The 13,195-nt window shown below is 32.5% G+C and overlaps 1 protein-coding gene across 1 annotated transcript; it reads right to left on the bottom strand.

Moving 5' to 3' along the window:
• Nucleotides 1-2,291: 2,291 nt before the first annotated feature.
• Nucleotides 2,292-3,915, bottom strand: LOC116032811 (cysteine-rich repeat secretory protein 38). The gene is made up of 2 exons (XM_031275529.1): nt 3,528-3,915; nt 2,292-2,836 (listed from the first exon to the last, which is right to left on the bottom strand). The coding sequence occupies exons 1-2, from the start codon at nt 3,875-3,877 to the stop codon at nt 2,431-2,433; spliced, it is 756 nt and encodes a 251-aa protein (XP_031131389.1). The 5' UTR covers nt 3,878-3,915; the 3' UTR covers nt 2,292-2,430.
• Nucleotides 3,916-13,195: the final 9,280 nt, after the last annotated feature.

The following is a 13,195-nucleotide window of genomic DNA, read 5'->3' as shown; positions in this document are numbered from 1 at the left end:
TTTTTTTTTTTTTTTTTTTTTGGGTGGGTGGGGGTGGGGGGATTTAATTTATCCAACCTGAAGTTACTTTTTTTCTTTTTTTTAAAGAAAAAAGGAAGAAAAGAAAAAAGAAAAAGAAAAAGCACACTTCTAATTCTTAGTTATTCATAGAGGTGTAAATATGCAACCTACTCGTGAGGTACTCAAATTCAATTCAACGAATATTCAAATTTGATTAGATTATTGTCGAGTCAAGTTCGAGCTCGATTCGTTCAAGTAACAATCGAGTTGAATTTGAGCCTCTTAACGTGTGTGTATTCTTATATAAATATAAGACGTAATATAAATATAACATTACAAATTTAACTAATATATTTATATATTTATGCTTATATGTTATTAATGGGTCCTAATATAAGCTTATTAGGTCATTGGCATGCAAATTGATCTAATTACATGAGGGTAATTGACCCAATTGAATGAGATTGAGCCTAGGCATGGAGGATATAGGGAAGGTATGGAAGGGATCAGAGAAGGCATGAACGGAGGTAAAAGTCATGTGCTAATGAGGTGATGGCAAATTATACTGTGCATAAATTTTTTGAAAATCACGTTTCCCGTTTCGGTCGGTCTGTATTTATGTTAATATTTTGTGTATTTCAGGCAATCATTTTGTGTATTACAGGCAACCGTTCTGTGTATTCTAGGCAATCGTTATGTGTATTCATGTTAGTAACACATGTTGTGATGTGTTTGTGCATTCGAATATTTAGGAGCATGAGTTCTGTGTATTCATGTTATTAACACAAGTTGTGATGTGTTTGTGCATTCGAATGTTAGGAGGATGAGTTCTCTGTGTATTTTGTGTCAATATTCTGTGTATTCTCAGCAAACATTATGTGTATTATAGGCAAACGTTCTGTGTATTCTGTATAATGATTATGTGTATTATAGATAATGAATTCCCTGGAGTCATTCGCGTCCGCGTCCGCATCCACTAAATATCTGTGTATTTTGTGTCAATATTCTGTGTATTCTGGACAAACATTATGTGTATTTTAGGCAAACGTCCTGTGTATTATAGATAATGATTATGTGTATTATAGATAATGAATTCCTTGAGTCATTCGCGTCCGCGCCCACTAACACCGAAACGACGTCGTTTTACGTACGTGGTGCACATTGCTATGTGCACCGTGGTGCAGGGTATAACGATTGAGGCATGCCAATTATTGTGTGGACCATGGTCCACACAGCTATGTGGACCATAATGAAATGTACATTATTTTTGTACTGAGTGTACATTATTTTTGTACTATAAAAATAATGTACATTCAGTACACAAATAATGTACATCCCCTGAATATAATGTACATTATTTTTATATTGAATATACATTATTTTTATATTAAATGTGCATTATTTAATAGTATGGTCCACACAGCTGTGTGGACCTTAATGATGGTGTCTTTTGCGCTTTGGCCCAGCAAGTCAAGATTGATTTTTGGGCTTGAACTTTTGTTGGCCTTAGCCATATATTATTATATTTATTGTGACCCAATTGTGAATATTACATGTGCCTAAGTGTTCATTAATATTAAGCCTTGTTTTTTACTCGATTTACTAGTGCTCTAGCTCAATTTTATGATTGGTTCGGTCCATTAAAAATCATCAGTTATAAACATGGGTATAGTAGGCGCCAAGCGCTAGTTGGACGGTAGAGAAGCGCCTAGATCGCCTAGATGCTGACAAAAAAGAAAAAAGAAAAAAGTGCACATGTTTGGGCGTAGGTCAATGTGTGTGTGTGTGTATAACGGATCAGGTGAGAAGAAAACCACAAGTGAGAAATAGGAATTAATTTCGTCCATTGATCAAGTCCATATCTAGAGTTCATAATGAAGTAATTAAAAAAAACACGGTGACATTATGGTAATTTTGCGTAAGTTATTATTATTATTATTTTGTTAATCAGTGCTTTTTTTTCCTTCTTGCCGAGCATAATGTTGTGCCTTCCCGAGCACAATGTTGTGTCTTCTAGAGCACACTGATGTGCAAATTGTTGAGCCTTACATAGCAAATTGTTGAGCATAACAGAGCATATTGTTGAGCCTAACAAAGCACATTGTTGAACCTTCTAGAGTACTTTTTTTAAGATTGTAAGTGACCTTTAGAGCACATTATTGAGCCTTAAGATCAGATCAACGCATCTACGCTAACGGGCCTCGCTTTTTGTTTAATTTTCAATTGTCAAAAGGATGAACAAAACTAAACCCCTTTCATTTATTTATTTATTTTAAAGAATTAATACAAACTTTAACCATTACATTACAATATTAATTTATTATTCATTTATTTATTTTCCTATAGATTACAAGCTAAAGAAAAAGAAAGCAGCTAGCCGTAGGCCGGCTGTGTAGCATGTTTAGTCTCTTGATTGCATTTAATTTCTTTTCAAGCATCATTCACAAAAGGATAGATTTCATATCTAAAATTGCAACTCCCTCCCACAACTCTCCCGCCCTCTTTGGAATCACAGCAGTTTGGGAGCTCTCCAATGGCGCCGTCGAGGCACTTCTTGCAATCCTCGCCGGAGAGATCTCTGGTGCACTGAACCAACCCGTACAGCTTCTCCGACGTCGTCGACGATCCCCCCGCGCCCAGCTCCGTCTCCCCGGTCGCGTACAAACTCTTCACCCCGTACGCCTTTCCGGCCAGTTCGCTCAACAGCTCCTTGGTTTTCCGGTTGAATTCCTCCGGGTTGCTCACCTCTTGGACGTTCCACATGTAGAACTTGTTGCCATTGTCTATCTTCCCCAAGAAATCCTCATCCGAGTACTTCACAAGACAGTTGTCGTACCTAGATGTGCCAAATTACTTCAATTATATATGAATATAATGATTGATAGTCTACCAAAGGATATATATATATATATATATATATATATATATATATATATATATATATATATATAGAGAGAGAGAGAGAGAGAGAGAGAGTTGGACTCACCGTCAGAACAGTTTTGTTAGGCAGAGGTCGGTAAATGATCAAGTTTAGTAATTGGTGACTAAAAGATTGTTGGGCTGAGGTTTGAAGAGGCAGGTTCAACGACTCTCAATCAGAGCAGTTTTGTTAGGCGGAGGTCGGTGAAGGGTGAAGTTTAGCAATTTGTGACTAAAAGATTGTTGGGCGGAGGTTTGAAGGGCCAGATTTGTGGTTAGAGAATTGTAGGGCGGAGCTGAATGGTCAAGTTTAACATTTTCTTCTCAAAAAATGTGATTGTATAAGAAAATAAAGTTGTGCATTCACTAGTACCTATAATTTTTGGCATAGTGGTAAGTATTTTATTCTAACAGCAGGCTTATGGCATTTGACGTAATGGTAAACTCTTGATTTTGATGAGCTTATTGATCTTCTTGATTTGAGACTTTGGACAATCTAAGTTAGTGATCCTTTGCCACTCAATACACACTCTAGTGAAGACAAGTTTCTTTATTAATTTTTATTTTAAAAAAAAGGATATAAATTATCACTAGCATATTAGACATACCAAATAATAGCGCCTTTGTTGTAGGGACATCGGTCACGCAGCGCGCTGCCGGCGTCGGCTACGCAAGACTTGCAGTCTGCGGCGGAGACGTCGCCGCGGCAGAGAGAGAGGCCGTACGTCTGGTCGGAGTATTTTCCGGCGGAGCCAGAGCCAAATCCGTTGATCGGCGTTTTCAAGTAGAGGTCACCCAGAAGTTGGTTTAAGTTGTTCTGGTAGTTGGAGTTGGGAGTGAAGTTTCCAGAGTTTGAACAGAAATGGAAGAGTGGATCAGCCGCCATGGCTGTGTGCAGTGTGAGGACGACAGCCATGGAAAGCAGAGGGAGAAGAGAGAAAAGCTTGGAGATGGCCATGGCAGCTAGCTTAGTTAGATAGTTGAGAATATGTATGAGATATGTGGCCCGGAATAAATATATTGCAGCATTAAACTTATATATATAGTGTTTACGTTGACCAGTCAACGTAACTTTGTTTTCAATGGTGTATTGGTGGATATAGTTGACAAATTCCTCAATACATACGTGGGGGTAGTGATGACTTTGGTGTAGCCCAACCACAGATGTTTCCTTTAAAATATATATATATATATATATATATATATATATATTAAGAAGTAATAAATAAAATTAGACTGTCAAAATCTTGTGGTCAAACGGCATAACTGTAACTAATCCTGTTGGGAAATTCTTTATACTTCACGTGATTTAATTGCCCCCTTATGAGTAGGTAGCATTATTTGTTATTGGATGGTGAGGTATATATATATATCAGATTTGATAAATCAGAAGTCATATATTTGAATCCCGTGGGAGCATTCTTTATACTTCATGGGACCTAATTGCACCCTTATATGTAGGTAGCATGTGTTATTGGATGGTGAAGTATATCTGCCGACATGCCATACCAGACTCAAGTGGTTCGTCCTATTTGATAGCTTACTCAATAATCTCGCCAATAGTTTCTTTTAATTTCTAAAAAGATATTAGTTTGAATATTACTAAAGTAAAAACAATCATTAATTATATTAATCTTTTTAAATCTTTTTTTAATGAAATTACTAGTTCTTAATTGCTTAGGGTATTGTAATAAAAAACAAAAAGAGAAAAAAAGATACTCTTACTAAATGCATATATATAATTCCATTTCTTAATTCCTTTCAAGTGGAGTAATGGACCGTGAGTGTTCTTCCATTGAACGCACAAACTACCAATTAATTGGAGGCATGCATGATTACCGATTAAACATATTGTAAGAAAACATAATTAAGTGAAACAATAATTTCTTTTAATGGCCTTCAAATTTACTAGTATTATAACTTGGACCAAGCTATAGAGACCCTACCATTATCGTCACTTCTTTACATGATCTTTTTGTTCGATATGTAGATTATTTATTAATTTATGTGGGATAGTTAATTCACTAGTAATCTATAAATAAATAAATAAATAAATAAATAAATATATATATATATATATATATATATATATATATATATATATATATTAATTTGGGAGTAGTTAATATGGAGTGATAATGGTAAGGGTGGGAAACATTTTCCTTATAAATTAGGCAAGAATCTTAAGAAAAATCACATTATTAATATATATATAAAATCAATATATAGTATAGTGTATAAATTCTTACACCATTTTTTAAAAAACAAATTCTTACTCCATAGTGTCCATAATCCAATATAATCCAGCCATGCATGCATATGCTAAAATTAAAGATGTATTATTTGTTGAAAATTAGCTAAAAATGACATGTAAAGTGATTATTTTGAGATAAAATTTTGAATGGGTCCATTTTTTATATAAGTCGAGTTAAAGTGAATTCAGTTTTTTTTTTTTTCTTTAAGTGAGATGTTTAATTTGATATACTATACACTCAAAACGAATAATAAGTGAATGAGAATTTAATTCTATATACTATTTGAAATGAAAAAAGTGAAGTTTTGAAAGCTTTTAAGTAGTTTGTTCTATATCAAAAAAGAATGTGAGTTTGCAGTAGTATAAATATAATTTTACGTTTTACAAAGTTGAATTATATATCTACTATACTAATAAGAGCCAAAGAGAGTTAGACCTAAAATGGGTAGAAAAAATGGCGGTCAAATTATTTAATCAAATGGATGGTTCAGATGAATTATTTAATCAAATAGATGGTTAAGATAATTCAGATTAATCTATCTATATATAAAAACAATATCCTCCTCCCAAACTTTCCCGCCCAAAGTTAGTGGTATTTTGGTAAAATCAACTATTTTATTTATTTATTATTATATTAATTTATTAATCTATTTATTATTATATAATTGGTGATATATATTTGTAATCTGTAAAGGAATATAAGGAAATGAATAGGGAATATATAAGGAAAAGATCAGAATCATTTTAGGAAATGTTAGTCTACACGTAAATCTTTTAAGGAAGATTTTGCATTAAAATAAAAAGAATAGAATCAGTTACTAATAATTTAGCCTTATTTTACTATTAATCTTTAAAGAAGATTTTGTATAAAAATGGAATAAAATTGGTTATTAATAATTTAGCCACAAAATCATCGTTATTTCTTCAAATAATAATGCTCCATAACCAGCCATCTAATCTGCACTATAAATACGCTTATAATCCTGAATTATTCTACCATCCATTATTTTCTATTATTCTCTGCTATTTCTCTTTATTGTTCACTAACTAATGAAGTTTGTTTCCGTCTCTCTCCCAGACTTATCCCCAAGATGAGGAAAAGCTCAAGGAATATCAATGCTTCACGGTCAACTAACAAATACTTGAGGGCTTATTCCACAACTCCCATGTAAATTTCTCCTAATTGTTATTCTAATAATTTAATTATATTTAGAATCTAGGTACCTATACCTCTTTCCAAATAATTTTCTGCAGTAAACAAGTATTTCATTTTTCCAGTTTTTCTATTTCTCCAATTTTTCTATTTCTGTAGAAAGATTACTCATTTCTCTCCGAGCATCAAATAGCCACGACATTAGCACTTGTGCTTTTACAAAAAAGGAAATTCACACAAAAGAAATGCAATTACTACCAACAAGATGACAAAGAAAAGGAAAATGAACACAACCTAATATTGGGAATATGGCTTGAGAAGATTGGGACGATCTCTATACATGAGGAATATATAAAAACTTTTGAGATTTTGAGTAAAAACCTGAAGTTTGCTGAAGGAGTTCCAATGGTTAAATCATCAAAAGCCCTAAAAGATGTTCAACCTGAACTTGAGAAATTAAGACAAAAGTCAATATCAAAGGTATTTTATGTTTTGCAGGCTATGAGAATGTAATTTTGTATGATGTGGTATCATTTTCTATTTTGAAGTTTTATTATAAGGTTAAAACAGCTAAAATCTCACTACTGCCAATGAGGGGGGAAAAATGCAGGGAAAGGAAAGAAAAGAAAAAACACAGGGAAGAATAAATTTCACCCATAGACTCATTGAGACTACTCTCACATATCCTCAAGGAGCTGAAATCCAAATTATTCAAAATGAACATAAAGAAATGGTTAAATTATCTTCTGATTCTAGAACTTGAGCAAATTATTATGTTGAGAGGAAAAATTATTTTCTCTCAGCATTAATCATGTCCACACCCTGGCATAGTTCTATACGACTTTCACAATTCAGAAAGCAATAACAAGGCTGCCAAACTACTGATATGACTGAATAACAATTTGGATATGTAGCAAATTAAAGAAAAGTAAATAAGTATTACCTCAACTTGACGACAAAAAAAATCCACAAATGAAGAAGCCGTCGATTAAATCCAAGCCTATGTTTCACTATCATTGTCGATTAGCCATTAGCAAAGGCTCCGAAGATAGGAGAAGAAGAGAGAAAAAAAAGGGAGAGAAATTAAATGGTGAAAGACATAGCCGGTTGTCAGTGACTAGATGACTAACTTGAGGATGAAGACGGAGACCAGGAAACGGGTAGCTCACAGCTGGCGACCAGGCGAGTAGGCGACGACCGACGACAGAGTGGGTGAGAGTTGAAGCCAGCGACTGGACCACTGTTGTCTCTGTGTCTTTGGCATCTGCTGGGTGGTGGGCGGTGGCGAGGCAGAGCATAGAACCCAACTACAGGTGAAATGTGAAATGTGAGATGGCAACAAATAGAAAATTAAAAATAAATTATATAATTATATATAAAGTATAAATTTTTGGCAATGGAGGCTGGAAAGAAATGAATATGCTACCAAATTGAGGGAGGAGCGAAATTGATTTTTCAGATTGAGTGAGGGGGTACAATCATGGTAGAGGTGGGTAAATTATGCTATGGACCTGATACCGTAAGGTGAATGTTCACAATTTTAGAACTCTATGTTTACGATTTTAAAAAAAATTAAATGTATTTTTTTTAAAAAAATGTTAATAAATAAATTAACTTATTCAATGCAGATTTTTTTTATTCCAATCTATATAGTTTTCATCTGATTACCATATTATTTATAAACATCATTATTTTACTCTAAGAAGTCTAACTATAACGCGTTAAAAAATTAACCAAATTAATTACACAGATAAAACCCTAATGATCAATAAAGTATTACCTAAAGAACTAAAATTTAACATGTTAAGGTAGAATTATAGCTCTTAACACATTCTTAACCAAAGGTCAAGGGTTCGATCATTGGCTTTGGGTATGGAGCAACTTTAAATCTTCGGGTCAACTATCTCACCCAATAGAGCTGCCTACAATCTAGCGAGGGGATTAGTCACTGTGTTCAATAGTAGAAACCCTGAGCTACACCCAAAAAAATAAAAGCTCTTAACACATTATACAGCCCAATTGTTAAGCAAAAATACACAACAAATAAAACATGCCCACAAATCAAATATTCATGAAATAAATTTAATCTATACACTTAAAAAAAACAGAGTTAATCTATACATACCTGCTTTAGAAATATCTTATTATCCATTAAGTACTAAGGTCCTAGATATTTTACTCAAGTAATTCTGAAATAAAGCACTAAAAAGTTATAATTTTAGATAATTTACTACATTAGTGATGTAAAATAAGTATAAAAATGTATAATAACAATATATAATATACTACCAATGTCGTCTACAAAAAAATTTTTCAATAACGCGTAATTCATCAAAACAGTTACATTAATATACTATTATGTTTTCTTTTTATACAAAGATGACAAAATTGCTATATATTTACATAGAAAATATATCATCCGTATAAATAATTTACTGAGTTGCTAGACAACGAGATAATTAGCTCAATTAATACAAATCATAAACATTGATATATAAAATGTCTAAAACTTCAGCACCAGATGCATATATATACACATTGGCTATTAATTGGGCAATTATTTGCTTAAATTCAAGCAATGATAATATCATAAAACATAATCGATCAAACTCAATTCTTTAATTACACTATATAATATTTGATATTATAATTTACATAATTGTATATCGATCTAAATATTCTTAACATATTATAACAAATTCATACCGTGCAACGCACGGGCGGAAATACTAGTATTATTAATAGAGATTACCTAATTTAACGTTACTTTTATGATTATCCGTTAAGTTTCCTGTTAAATATTCTCTTCCCCGTTAATATTCCATTAACTTTTAACTTACCCATTAATTTCTATAAGAAAGGTCTTAGATTCGAACCTCATCTCAATCAAATTTGACATAATTAAGTATCTCACTATATTTTAGTCTTATTAAATTAAATAAATTAGTAGCTACAAAAAAAAATGATACATATGTATTTCTTTAATTTAGAATTATTTGTCTACAATACCTTTATTTGAAAAAATTATTCATTATCAAAAAAATTAAATTAAATAAGAGAAATAATTTCTTTAGTTATATTGTCTTTATTTGCTCTCATGCAAAGATTCTTTACATTCAAATTTATCAATTGATATTCATTACATTGTCCGTTATCTTATTTTTACAATATCTTGTAATTAAATACTCCGTATCAAAGTTATAGTACAAAATAATGTTATATATTTATTTACCAAGTATTTTATTAATACTATGAAATAAAATTTTAAAATAATTTGAAGCTAATTATATTAACTACTTGGGGATTGGTTGACAAAGAGAGTACTCAAATAATAACCCAACAAATTGAAGCGAAATCACTCTATTTTACTCTTATTGAATTAAATAAATTAGTAGTTACACCAAAAAATGATACATATGTATTTCTTTAATACCATGAAAAAATAAAAAAGAATAGTTTGAAACCAATCATATTAACTACTTGGGGGATTTGTTGATAATGAAAGTACACAAATAACCCATTACCCAGCAAATTGAAGCGAGAAACTACCTTTTAATATCTTTGGAATACATAATATTTTAAATTTTCAAATTTTTATTAATTTATTTAATTTTTTTTTCTTAAACTAGGGATTTCTTTATCTACAATAACTCATTCAACAATAATGGTTGAACCAAATGAATCCCAAGCAGAACACCTAAAGGAAAGTCCATAGCTCCTATATCATAATCTCATTGCATGACGTCATCTATGCTACCAACAATAATCGAATTGCAAATAACACACTACCAACAAAAAGGAAGAGAACAAATAGTAAAGATGAAGACAATGACAATGTTACTCAAAAGAGAATTAAGAATACTTAGAAAAATTCAAATTAAAAGTAATATTTATTTAGACTATCATTTTTAGACCAAATATTTAGATTATCTATTTTACAAGGTTGCAAACATTTATTTTAGTAATAATTATAATAAATTTTTCATATTATCTTGGATTCATATACTTTGAGTTAGATATTTAAATAAAAAAGTTCGACATTCAATTAACCATGTATAAACTTCTCATATATAATCTTGCATTGATATACTTTCAAATATTTATTTAAATATAAATATTGGGCATTAATCTATTCGCGCAATGCGCGTATAAAACTAGTATTGCATATAAATGTTCTCTCTTCCATGCATAGTTACTTATGTGCACGGTGCACCTACAACTAGGTGCCAGATAAGCTAATAGAATGTTCTACGCTTTTACACAATTGAAAATGTGAGAGGTGAACATTAATAGATAAAAAACCAATAGAAAAAAAATATTTTTTCTTATTTTTTAGAATTATACTACATGACATGGACTCCTAAATCTTACTTTCTAATTAAATTTTATTTCCTGATATGACAAATATTAATAAGCTATTTTTTTTTTTCATGTAGGCCTCAATACAAATGTCTACATCTAAATTTTGTGTGTGGAAATACAAGTTGGAGTAGAAAATAAGAATACACCTATTATTTTCCAAGATGATAACAATATAAGCTATCTATAATTATTGCTTTGGCCTAAAATTTTTTGTTTTCATACACTAATATAAACTTAATAATTTTCATAGTTATGGACTACTTCTAACTTAACCTAATTACTCCGTATTAAATTACAAATTAATATGAGTCAATTTTTTTTTTGTCCTAGACTTATAGTGTCAAAGACAATTTTAGTCCTCCATAAAAAAATCAGACAATTTATGGACATAGTTATGGTGACTAGGACAATTTTGGTCCTCCGTCTATTATCTCGTTAGTTGATTGTTTAAATGAGGGGCATTTTCGTCAAATTTGCGAAATTCAAGCAGCTCTGGACCGAGGCTTAGCAACCGGCGACAAGCGGCGGCGGCGGTCTGTTTTTTCGACGTGGTCTTCTCCTCCGACCGAAGCAGCCGGTGACCTACTCACCCTCTCTTCTCTCTGTACCTCTCTCTCTCTAGTGTGGGTTTTTTCTCCTTCTAGCAGCCGGCGACCTCCTCACCTGCAACAATAGGCGACGACGATGGTCTGTTTTTCCAACATGGTCTTCTCCTTCGACTAAGTCTTAGCAGTAGGTGACCTCCTCACCCTCTCTTCTCTCTAGTGTGAGTTGTTTCTCCTTCTAGCAGCCGGCGACCTCCTCACCTGCAATAATAGGCGACGACGGTGGTCTGTTTTTTCGACGTGGTATTTTCCTCATCCGGCGGGGGTAGTCTGTTTTTCTGAGTCCATGTCGATGGTCTGTTTTTCCGACGTTGTTTCTCCTTCGACGAAGCTCAGCGACGAACAGAGCTACGACAGCAAGTCCAACAATGGCGTCTCCTGATCTCCCTTTTCCCGGCGAGGCAGAGCACTCTAGAGGCAGTGCGAACGGTCCATTTCAGCGGGTGAGGCAGGACCGTGAGAGCTTCCCTCCCTGGTTTCGGTGACGCAAGGCAACAACGATGGGGCTGGAATCTCCGGATTCAGCAGATCGACGGCAACAACATGGACTCCTCGACGGCGAACGGTGGCGGCGTCTCCCTCCTCTATTTCTAGTTGTTCTTCTTCTCGGCGAAGGCTTCGGCGCACAGAGGATGAAAGCAGATTCACGATGTATTCAAATATGTATTAGAATGACTAATAAGGTAATTATCTATTTAATTATGGTGAAGATTGAATATATTATAGGTTAATGAAGATTAATTAAGGAAAAATGGATTAATGTATTTCTATGGATTAATGCTATCGTGAAATGACACAATTGCCCCTTCTCAAACAGCCATCTAACCGGAAATACAAACGGAGGACTAAAATTGTCCCCGTCACAATAACTATGTCCATAAATTGTCTGATTTTTTTATGGAGGACTAAAATTGTCTTTGCCATTATAAGTCTAGAACCAAAAAAGGAATTGACGACTCAATTAATATTGTCTAAAAACCTTAGTTTTATATACATTTAATCTTGATTTTATTAGTTTGAGTCTGCTAGTTATATGTAACTTATATTAATTTATCTTATTATGGACTTTTGCTAATTAAAATCACAAAATTAACTTAACCCAAAATACATAGTAACGATTGTGAATTTTCTGTAAATAAAAAATCTTTCAATTCCATTCTTCACGCATATTTAGAAAACTTAATTGGCTTTTGGGTAAACATGGTATATCAATCATACATACAATGATACAACCGACGACATTATTAATGTGCACCAATTAAGACTTGGTACTTGGTGTGGAGACTGGGACCTCTTCTGAACATTGAATTTTCCATTAGCGTAAAAGGTTGAATATGGCAACACCATGCACTTTGTCTCCACATATATATTCAACCATTTGACATTTAAAAAAAAAAAAAAAACTTCTAGATAATTAATGGAGAAAAGTAAGAAGTTGGGCTAGTCATAACATTTTAAATTTTGAATAAATTTTGAGAGAGAGTGAAAAAAAAAAAAAAAATCTCTCCCAGCTATACGATACCAATAATTTTGATTATATATATTCATCGTTTTTAAAAGTTGTACATGTCATTCCACCTTTGCAATTGCAAACATGTAGTAGTATCAGCCCCATTCGAATAAAACATTTTAAAATATCGCTTCGTCTCATTAACTTTGTTTCACCGAGATTTTTTTTTTCTAGTAAGTCTTTTCGCGAGTCTGCCCACGAACTAGGATTATGCAATCCTAACTTGTTTAGTTAATGCGGGCTCGCGGACCTTGCAAGCCCAACTTCAAAAATTTTAAAAAAATTATTATATTATTATTCTATATTCAAAAAATTTAACTTACATCATATCTTAATTGTACTATTGAATAAAATATTAATATTTATTTTGATATTTGACAGTGATAATTTTT

Source organism: Ipomoea triloba, chromosome 10, assembly GCF_003576645.1.
Source record: "Ipomoea triloba cultivar NCNSP0323 chromosome 10, ASM357664v1".
Classification (NCBI taxonomy): domain Eukaryota; kingdom Viridiplantae; phylum Streptophyta; class Magnoliopsida; order Solanales; family Convolvulaceae; genus Ipomoea; species Ipomoea triloba.
This window is presented reverse-complemented; position numbering and strand designations above follow the sequence as displayed.

Bases quoted from the DNA above. Each gene is read 5' to 3' on its own strand.
- LOC116032811 (XM_031275529.1), bottom strand. From the start codon at position 3,877: ATGGCCATCTCCAAGCTTTTCTCTCTTCTCCCTCTGCTTTCCATGGCT. The intron at 2,837-3,527 runs GTATGTCTAATA...TGGCACATCTAG, and splicing joins AACAAAGGCGCTATTATTTG to GTACGACAACTGTCTTGTGA.